We start from the raw sequence: 11,144 nt of genomic DNA, 5'->3' as shown, positions 1-11,144 counted from the left end.
GAAGATGATTGAAAACTTATTGTATATATATATGTTTTTTCTATTTCTTTTCCATATGGGTGAACATTTATGGTTTGATTTCTTTGTATGTATGGATCACTTGGGTTGTTACCGACATCTGGTGAAAATTTCATGTCATTAGCACCTCTAGTAATATATTTACTGAGAAAAATGGTGACGTGTTCAATACTTATTTTACCCGCTGTATCTTAAAACGTTTCTGTCTTAAAAACTGATTTTCTTTTGTTTTATCCCTGAAAGAGGTATTTATTTTTAGCATAAAGTTGCAAAGAGCTTCCTCAAGGTGTTCTTTGAAAGTTGTGTTGACTCGAATGTGAACCAAATTCATACAATAAAACATGCARAAATTCTTCATTAGACTCCCAAACCTGCACAGAAATATGATTTAGGATTTTATTACTAGTCGTACAGATGTGGCAACAAACTAACAAACAAAAGCAGAAAATCTAAAAGACAATCACTTGTAGATTAAATCTTCTTTTCATAGCTGACTCTGATTTCTTTTTTTAAAACCAGCGAGTGATGCATTTCTGACATCTATCGAGTTGGGATCCAGAGAACGTGCTAACTTAAATCCACAAACACCGAGTTCTGCAGGAAGGTGTTGACTGGRGGAGAACAGAAACATCCTGTCCGGAGGACAGATAGGGTTTCCCTGAAACTGAGATGTTAGCAGCAACTGAGTGACCCACAAGCAAAGAAGACCCACAGTGAATTACAACCAGAGCCTTTATCCAAAAAAGGTCTTCAAATCTTACAATATTACATGTTGTTTTTGTCAATTTTCTCAAGGAATTTTGTGTTATTTGCAATGTTACAATCCTCCCCTTATCAGTTAGCTGCAGTGTTGTTTATTGGAGAGAAAACGTTCGGATTCACAGCATTATATATTTTATTTGTAATCAGTAGATATTCAGGTGCTCCCAAACAGACAAATTAACAGACTGCACTTAACTTGCATAATCATCCAAAATGGTCAACTACAGTCAACATAAAAGACTATCAACACTAAGTGAATGAATAAACAAACACAATGTGGTGCTCTTTCACCTCTTCACACGTGCCTGGAGCTGCTTCTGCTCCATCAAAAGGAAAATAATACTGAAGCAGGAAAAAGATAATCATGCTAAAACTTTGTGTAAGTAGAAAACAAATTTAGAAAATTTGAGAGCATCATGAAAGAGAAAACAGCCATAAACCACAGAATGTTTCACTGATTTTGATCTATAATCACTAATGGTTTTTTTCTTTACAAACATACAGAATCTGGCTGCAGTAAGCTCAACTTTCAGGAGAGACCTGCAGACAACTCGTAAACTGTAATAAACACTCAGTGGTGGGTTTGAGGAGGATGATAAATGGCTGTGTGTAAGCAATGTAGCCAGGTGTTGTGGTGCTAAACAGCAGGAGAACTAAAAAAAAACTAACTTTTAATTGATTTTTGAGCTTTCCGAATTTGAAAACACCTTTCTTACAAATCATGTTTATATTCAACRAGGAAATCGTGTCAGTAGAGTAATATACATGTGTGATGTATCAAAAATTCCTCTTTCTTTCTTGTTTGACAGGAGGCAAATTCACCACAGTCACATTTAATCGAATTAGTCTTGAGCTGTTACCCCTTTAGCTTTAGTAGCCCCACTGTGGCTGTTCACACACACACACACACCATGTGTTGAAGTTAAATGCCTGCAGGGCTTAGGAGATGAGCTGCCCCGATACGCTCTTCTCCTGATTTTTCCTTCCCATTCGCTCAAGTGATTCTGAATTGACAAACATGGGGACAATCGTTGATTATTGATAAACCACTAAGACCAGGAGTAAAATCTATAAACTCCATGGTTTGTCATAYACTGACTGGTGCAGTTTTCCAAAGGGTCAACTAATTAAACATAAAATTACATAAAATTATCACTGCAACCAAATCAACCTCTGTGTGATCTCATTTAATCCATCAATTCTTGTGTTTTACAGGAAAACTGGATGCCTTTTTTTCTTCAAACATGAAAACATTTTGGTTTTGCATACTTATTCGAATAAACAGGATTACCAGCATTTAATGGAAACAAAAATTTGGAAAATTCCAAAAAACTTCCTAAATTTTTCTATAACTTTTACGCTTGCTTAGTGGTTTTTGGGTTTTCCAAAATGGAGTTAATTCACCAAAGGAGAGATGGAAAYACATTTGCCGAATAAGTTCTGACGGAGCAAACATTTACATCACAATTGATCAGCTGTTTCCACTGCGGGCGTCTTCCCGGATATTCCCATAACATGYGCAAACATGGCTGGAAGCAACAACAGGTACGTGTGGACTGACAGCACGTAACATCGCCAATGCTTTGATATGGCAGAACAATTACAACCTGCCCGATGGCAACACATTCCTGAAAACTTCTCTCCATTGCCCTGAGATGTGTGGTCCCTGCTAGTTTGCAACCTCTACTTCCTGTTTATTACTGCCACGCATAGTGTCAACATGTGAAAAAATTACGCTTTACGTAGCCTGGTTGATTCGCACAGAACCAGATGGAAACACACCTAATTGTTTTTCTTTTTTTTTGCAGCATTTTAAAGGTTTGCTCAGAATTCACATTACAACACGACTACTGTTTAAACTCCCCGAGTTTTCACTCATTTTTAATGCTTTTCTATAACTCTGAGTKTTTCCTGTATGGAAATTTCAAAAGTCATTTCACAGGTTTCCCTGATTTCCAGAGTTGCTTACAACCCTGAAAGCCTGTCTATTCCTCAAAAGCTTGACGAAACAGTTCTGACCATCTGCCCTTCTCAGCTATGTCACCTCTCACCTCTGACCTCCACAAATCCTGGCTAACACTCGATTGAAGCAGAGTGATGTTTGACCCCCCACCCCCAACCACAAAAAAAAAAAAAAACAATCCTGCTGCTCACTAATCCCGTGCAAACTGCCTAAAAATCACTTTAGTATACTTCCAGCACTAACTACAGTTTTGCAATAATTTGCTTTTCCCTTTTACTGACGGTGTGAAACTTGCTAAAAATACTCAATTGTTGTGAGTCAAAAAGTGTTTTCCTCAGACATAAAGTGAATTCAAGGGAATTCTTCAATTAAAGCCGCAGACTAATACAGTATAAATAAATTCATCTTGGTTTATTGTAGCACAATCTAAACTCAAAACAGCACAAAGCTATATTTACCACACTTCTTTACTCAGCAGATGGGTTTTCTGGTGCAGGCAGCTCAGCAAAATAAGGTCAGTGGACAGGTCAAGCCCAAACAAAGATTCCCTTACAAATGGCAGGAACGAGTTCAGCCCTCTTTCATCTGGTTACTGTGGTCAGTGTTTCAGCCAGAGGAAAACACATTGTTGCAAAAACTTTACCTACATGTGAGCTATTTATGCAGAAAACCAGTCAGATTTTTTTTCTACATTTTTTAGTGTGTGTGCTCAGTTTGTGGATGGCTGTCAGGTCTGCACCAACCCATCCCCAAGGGTGCAATGTTTACTGGCAGACATTAAAATTGATCATCCTTTCCCGGTCCTGCAGGCTGCACTGATGACCATCAGTTTATTGAATCAACATTTAAAACTTTTACTTTGATTCCATCACAACTTTCTGTTTTTTTGCTTTTTTCCATCATTTCTGTAAAAGCTAGGGGGRAAAAAGCCCAGGTCTCACATCACTGAATGGCTGGCAGATGTGCTGCTGCTCACATATCCTGCAGGACAGTCAAGTGACCACTGGCCTGGCTAAACAAAGACCTATTCCCATGAGCGGTGTGACCTCTCAAAGCTCGGGGCGGGCAGTGGGGGAGCAGTGTTAGAAAAAGCATTTATCCCCCTCCTCCAGCTCCTTATCTCTGCCCAAAGTTTTCCAATCACTCAACAACAGTCCTCCTCTGACACAGTAGCTTCATTGTTTTTAATCTCCACGGCAGATCAGTTTAAAAGTCAATCYGTATACCTACATTCTGTTTTTAAATAGTTTTAAGCAGCTAAATACAATAAAACCTGCCAACAATAAAACGTATAAAACAAGTAAGAAATTAAATTAAAAGTAGACACTGCATCTTAGTAACTAGTAAGGCATCAAACAAAGTTGAGCATCGATCACTTTTGCACAAAAGGTATATATTATGGTTTGTGCCTTACTGCCCACCGTCTATTCAACAGTTTTAGGAAACCTTTGACCCCAGGGCCTGCTGTTCAAGGGAACCATGGTAACCTTTCGTCTCCAGCAGAGGAGAAAAACAAGATTCCAGGCTTTGAATTGTCTCCCTTAAGGGCATTTCATTCATTCACATCTCAGTTCAAACTGTGGAAGGTTTGTTTTTGACTTATTGGGGTTTTCTAATTGTGCCAAGCCAGAGCAAGTCTGATGCATTCCTTAGCAACTTCATGTTTCTGAACTGACCTCCTTAAAAAAAAGGGCAGGGAGATGAAAAATAAACCACCACAGCTCCTTCATTTACCTCCCTCAAAGCTTTAAACTGAATGGCATAATTAGTAAGAATTGAAGGATCTGTAACTTGAACAGTGACAAAGTGAGATTGGTGAGACATATTTTGCTTTTTACATAAGTAATAAATGTTGAACTACTACACTTTTCAATAGATAATAGTAGGGATGCACGAAATATCGGCATTAATATCGATATCGGCCGATATTGGTCATTTTTTTAAAATATCCGTATCAGTCCGATATGTAAAAGTGGGCCGATATTAACATCCGATATTGATTTCCCACTTTTTCGCTTTAGTTTCTGTTTTGAGAGGGGAGATGGTTGGTTGAGCAGCATCTGTTTGATCATAATAGTGATACTGATGCTGCGCAGCCAGGAATAACTGAAGCAGAGCCATGTCAGAGGTCTGGTTGTTTATTTACGCTATCAAAAAAAGACCCAAGTGCATTTGTGCGTATATGTATAATATAATTTGCGTGTTTGTGTAATATCRGTAAATATCGGTTATCGGCCATAACAGCAATAATTATATCTGATATCRATATCGGCTGAAATTTTCATATTGGTGCATCCCTAGATGATAGTTTTTTTAATAATCTGCCACTTTCTGTAAACTTATATTATAAATGAGAGCATTTCTACTGTACAGCTGTGGGATGCAGTGATCCAAGTTGCTTATTCTTATTAGACGATTGGATCCAGCAGCATTTTTTTCTTCTTCAAATACACTCGGTCATTACAATTCAACCTGCCCTCATGTTGGCGTAAATAAACTTGAATATATTATTCAGAAACATATATACTTACCACAAAAACTAAGGACGTTTATGTTTGGTAGATTATTTCTTTGTTGTAACAAAGCTTCTTGGAAGTAAATCACACGTTGAAAAGCCTGTTAAGTTCCCTTTTAAGTGGTGCCACGTTTTATAAGGAACATGCATTTGTGAGATGAGTAGTTGAGCCGAGTACGTGGGTTGTGCACATTAATTTGTCAAATCTTTTTTTGCCAAACAGCTAATTTTGCTGTTGCTATTGATAACTTGTTTTGAGCTTCTGGTTCCCCAGGTGTTACCAATCAGGTGCTCTGCAAGATTTATTGCCAAAAAGTATTGTTACAAGAAAGATATAGTCTAACCAAGCACACATTTCCTTCATTTTTGTGATAGGTACATAAAAACATCAAGGAAGAGCTAAGCTTCCTAATAAGTCCAATATAACCTATCAGATAAATGAGAAATTAACAAATTCAGCTGTTATTTTAATCTGATGATTTGGACTAAAACAACAYCTCAGTTTCTCTTCACATCAATAAGCAGAGCAAAGTGAAGAGTTTTTTTTTATCTTTAATGTCTGAACAGAACATTTCACTGTCAGGTGAAAGTATCTAGATTGTGCAGATATGTCAACTTCAACATTTTTTCATGCAGAGGCCAGTTGAGAAAAATCTGACATTTTCCGCCCCCCTAGCACACTGGTGGTCACATGCCTCAATAAAAAAGGAAGCTATCTTAGGAGGCGATCTGTCTACAAAAATCCCCATCAATCTGGACTCTGTTGACATAAGTCACATGATGAAGCTCAGGTGTCACATTCCTTCTCATCGAGGCCAAATCCCATCCCACCTTTGTGCTTGACGAAGGTTACCCCTCCATCAGCACCATGCTCCTCAAATGATAACCAGCAGCTATAGCAAATGTGCAAAGGGTTAAAAAGTTCCCACAAAGCATCACTCCTACACCCGGTACATAAACCATATCATGAAAGAAGGCACTGAGGCTCCTCGCATGTCCTAACATCCATCTTCTAAGGCGTCAACATAATAAAAGACTTGATGTCACAAGGCCACGTGGATCAGAAATATTCCTCATGCACGCGACTTTCTTTAAAAACAAATGATTGCATAGCCTCAGATCACATTTAAAAAAAAAGAAGTGAAGACTTAATGATTAACCTTTATGATACATGTCATTAACCTTCATATAGTGACCAAGTACAGCTGTTCTGGCCACCTATTTCAGGACAAACAACTGCCCCCAAAGAATCTTTTTCTTTGGTGTGCTTGGGAAGCAATGGAGACAAAAAACGGTCAGAGTGAAAAGCTTTTCAGTCTTTCACCGGAGTAGTGAGGCGGAAAACAATTGTGTGCAAAGCCTCCAATCCCTCCTGACCTGGGAAGGCCTGCAATAAAGTTTGGTCATTTAGACACTCAGGGTAAAGCCTCAGTACCGGGAAACAACAATTCCCATTTGTGTGTATGTGCTCACCACTTGTAACAACCCCCCACCGGTACCTCTGTGTCCTTCAACTGAGCATTTCTCAGGTATGTGAAAATTTTATGAGCTTCCAGATAGACCTTCTAGCAGGTCTAAGTGCTATTTTAAAACAAACTAGTAAAGCTTAAAGGCATCCTTTATCAGCTATTCATTTCAAGCTATAAAGGTAATAAAGTACTCAATCAATTAATAAAACTGTGTTCTTTGGCCACCGGTTCCACCTGTGATAAAAGAGTTTTGAAATAAGTTGCATTAAAACTCTAAATAATTACAAAAAAACAAAGACGTCAGCCACGATATGAAACTACTTTCTCACAATTCCGTATGAAATCAAATTTAGAAATGGATGCTAACGTTGCACAATTTAGCTGGGACTGCTTGAAGTGTAAATAGTTGCAGGTCATATAAATGTGCCACAGCAAGATGCATGGCCTGCTGGTTGTGGGGGGGGATGACACCATAAGGTCCCAGAAGACCAACTCATCCTAAAGCTTCCTTTCCTCCCCCCCTTAAAATACGAGCCTAACTTGCAGGGCACTGGAGGAGAAAGCATTCCAAAGGAACAATTCTTCAAGCGATCAGGGCGCAATAACATGAAAGCCCAGGCCAGTGAATAGGGGTCATCTGCTCTTTAGCATTGGGGGGCTAGTTTCCTGGACAGCTCCTAACCTTTCAAATCCCCTGCTCCTTCATTACCACACCAATAGGCATTTTCCCARCCTAAGCAGCATTTTTCAACTTTGATGACTTTGTTTCTTTATCATGCTACCACCAAAACGGTTACAGGTCTTACCAGGTTACCCACATCTTTTTTAAACAGAATACTCACTTGCGATTGTAAGACGGGCTTTCTGGCTCAAGATTGTTCCATACTTGTTCTGGGCAAGGCACTGGTAGCACCCTTCGTCTGATTTGTCTCCTTTCCTGCTCTCCACCTCGGAAATAAAAAGCGAGCCGTTGGAGAGCAGGTACACCCGTTCATTCTCTGCTACCTTCGCTCCGTTCCTGAGCCACCGGACGTCGATGGGTGCCTCTCCACGCGCCTGGCAGTCCAAAATAACCGCTTCTTTACGCATGACGRTGACATCATGGGGCTCCTTGACGAAGAATAACTCGCTAAAGCTGAAAACACCTGTGAAAAAGAAAGACAAGGAGGTGAAGCCTGGTATGTAAATGAGGATCGAGGCAAGGAGTCAAACTAATAAAGCATTTAGTAGTATTAGCATTAAAAAGCACATGGATGTGTTTTACTTCCTGAAGTCAGTAGTTACACGTATTTGAGAGCTTCTTCAAAGTGTATTCTGAGTGGGTATTATCTGTTTAAGTAGCTACAAATGAATGCTTTACACCACACTGAAGAAGCTGGAGGTCTGCCAGCTGGAGGACCAGTACAGTAAAGCTGTAAAGCCAGCAGCAGAAGGTGAAATGGATTATCCTGTTAGTTTCATCAGTTCCCATCATGTCAACCTTATGCTGAACTCCCAGCACAACTTTAACTTAAGAGTTTATAAAATAACTTAATTTAATCATTTCAATTCAGGAATCACTTTGACCCTAAAGACACCACGTGCAAAGTCACAAAATAACAAACAGTACCTATAAATAAAGACAAAACCTTCAGCTTTTGACCCACAAAATGACAGAAACAAGACTTGTGATCCCATTTTTGCTAGTTTAAATACACAAAATCAGATAATAACCCTATTATTAGCTAAGAGCAGAGACAACACAAACTTAACATACACGTATTATTTAAGACTAGTGCTTTTATTCTTTGTAATAAAAACATGCTAGAGCAAGCTGATAATTTCAGGCAAAAAAAAAGCAAAAGTTAAACCTGAAAAAGCAAAACTGGACATTTTATCGACTTAAAAAACACTTATGAACTTTATGTTGTTTCAAAAGTTCAGGTGACTGTTTTATCACTTTAATGTAACAACGGGTAAATTAAATAATAAACACTGGTTTATTCGTATTTAGTGAACAACACCTCGAAGTTTAGTTAGCGAAGATGTTGATTCGGTCTCGCGGTCAGTTAGCAAGAGAGCTTATTTTGTTTTTAATTAAGATAAAACATACATAATAAAAACTTCTCTTAGCTTCTATGTGTTCATTATGCGGCATACATGTATCTCACTTAATGTTTTTAATCATTTAATTATTTAATTTAAAAAAAAGCTTCTTACCTGTGATTGGCAGCAGGAGAGTAAAAAGCAGCAAACGCTGATATAGTTTCCTTTCGACAGGAGCCATTTACAATAATTGTCGGTACATACCAGCTACTCTCACATAGCTGTTTCCTCCACATGAACAGCACTTCTACTGAGGAGGAGGAGGWGGTGGAGAAGTGGTCAGAGATCCAGGAGAGCAGTTCTCCTCCTCCGGGATGGACGGAGTCAGTTAATCGCCTCTRACATGGAAGGTGTGTTCCAGCGCCCCCTGCTGGCAGGATGAACACAGGACAGGTTCAACACAGCTGCACCTCTGCTGGAGCAGCTGCTTTCACAACAAATAATCATTAAACATGCATAAAAACATCATGCACAAACAGTTAAACATTGCAAGTGAAGACATTTAAATACAAAATATAAATACAGTATTGTGCAAAAGCCTTTGCTTTTCTTTAATTGTCAGTATTTAGAGGAATCTTGTGTTTTTTTTTTTTTTGTTAAGCCACTTAAAATTTGACTCCTAAATGCAATGGACCAGTGCTGTGTCTTCATTAATTAGACAGTTCAGCAAAGAGAACCCTCTTTAGTCACTTTCTTACACTCAGCCTCYCAGAAAGACACCATTTGTTCTGCCTAAAATGTCAAAGATAACACAGTTTMACACAAAATGTGACCTGTCCTGGCAAAAAAGAGTCACTATGAGGAATGCTTTATTGATTTGTTAGTATTTTCAAATTCTTTATCTCAAAAGCTTCAACATTGCAWGTAATTTTGTTGAAATTTGCTCATCTGTCACCTGGCCCGAGAACCAGCAGGTTTTCTTCACAAAAGTACCAGCTCTGAACATTTGATTTTTTGGGGGGTCTAGAATGATGTCATCTTTCATTTTATTCTTATATTTTAAGGGGGGGGGGGGKGGAGCTTCAACGTTCACTACAACAGCCAGCAGAGGAAAATAGTCAATTTTAAAGGAAATCACAGAGGCTATAAGACAATAATACAATACTGACGACATACCTTTTAGAAAACTTCAATTTCAACACATTTTTAAATATGAATAATGTTACAGTAATGTTAATTGTATTGTTCTAACACCAAAAATCTGACTGATCCTTTCACTTTCCCTTATCAATACTAGTGATTCTTATTGATGAGAGCAGATCCATCAGTTTCAGAGAGGAACATCATACCCAAATGGTCTCTACAGACTCTGGGRGGGACAAAAAAAATGTTAATGGAAATGAGTTTGTTCCCTAAAAGTGTGACCTAGCAATTATAARGAAGCATTGATAAGAGCCGCACAGCTGCCGTGTCAATGTCCTTATTGATCCGATGTCCATCACTTATTGTGGAGAGAGATCGACCCCCTCTCTGGTCCTGGATGGTCCGCCCTCGACCGCCGCCCAGCTGTGATGACTGATCAGAAATGATTCCGTCACAATAAAAATAAAAAGTGAAAGACTATGTTTACAAATACATGAAAAAAAATGTAACTTTTAAAACTCTTGTTAGATCTTGTTAGGTTGTTTCCTGTGATTTATAACTGGTTTATGTCRTTTAACTCTCACATTAAAAGTGTCACCAGGAACATTTTCTTCCACTTGGTGCAAAATGTACTAAAAACAGAAACATCTTGTCCCAAAATGATACAGAGTAGCCTACTTCACTGTCAGACTGCAGGTTTACTTGTGGTTCCTAGAGTTTCTAAAACTAAAACAGGTTGTCTATCAGCTAAGACTAGATTTAAGGCTTTCCTGTTTGATGAATCCTATAGATAAACTGTTTATAAAACGCAGCTTTGCGTGTCCTTTAAGGTTAAAAAACGATTCTGCAAGTTGTTTAGCTGTTTAAAAATACCCTCTAAATTCACAAAAACAGCTGAGAAAACCCCTGATTTGTTGCCCCTTCAACTGATTGTTTATTTTTGTGGTGTGAGTGGTGCTCAGGYGGTGGACTCCTCTCTCTCTCTTACATAACGTGAGAAAGTGTGAGTCTGACCTTATTCACGGTCAGCGTGCGTCTCTCATCKGAACCTTCAATTAATCAAGACTTCAGGTTTTAACAACTGTCAATACGGCTCAGTCTGTGGGAGGAGAGATGTGGATGCAGGTCAGGCTCCGCTGAGGCCCGATCGATGAGGAWGAATCCGTCATTATCAGGTTGTGCACGTGGGCAAGGATGTGGGGAAAAGGGGGACCCGGCTTTCCAAAGACCATCTGCCATTAGCCGAAGG

At 38.9% G+C, this 11,144-nt stretch overlaps 1 protein-coding gene across 2 annotated transcripts in view; it reads right to left on the bottom strand.

The window, feature by feature from the left end:
• Window positions 1-9,150, bottom strand: part of prtga (protogenin homolog a (Gallus gallus)) — a 26,100-nt gene extending 16,950 nt beyond the window's left edge. Inside the window, exons 1-2 of one of the 2 annotated variants that reach the window (XM_014027779.1) lie at window positions 8,927-9,150; window positions 7,570-7,872 (exon numbers count right to left, since the gene is read on the bottom strand). In XM_014027779.1, the coding sequence (XP_013883233.1) occupies window positions 7,570-7,872; window positions 8,927-8,993 (370 nt within the window). In that variant the 5' untranslated portion in view covers window positions 8,994-9,150. The remainder of the gene's footprint in view (window positions 1-7,569; window positions 7,873-8,926) is intronic. The other variant, XM_014027785.1, reaches the window with a different exon arrangement.
• Window positions 9,151-11,144: the final 1,994 nt, after the last annotated feature.

The sequence above is a fragment of the Austrofundulus limnaeus genome, unplaced genomic scaffold, assembly GCF_001266775.1.
Source record: "Austrofundulus limnaeus strain Quisiro unplaced genomic scaffold, Austrofundulus_limnaeus-1.0 Scaffold5, whole genome shotgun sequence".
Classification (NCBI taxonomy): domain Eukaryota; kingdom Metazoa; phylum Chordata; class Actinopteri; order Cyprinodontiformes; family Rivulidae; genus Austrofundulus; species Austrofundulus limnaeus.
The sequence above is the reverse complement of the archived record's forward strand: the minus strand, read 5'-3'. Positions and strand labels throughout refer to the sequence as shown.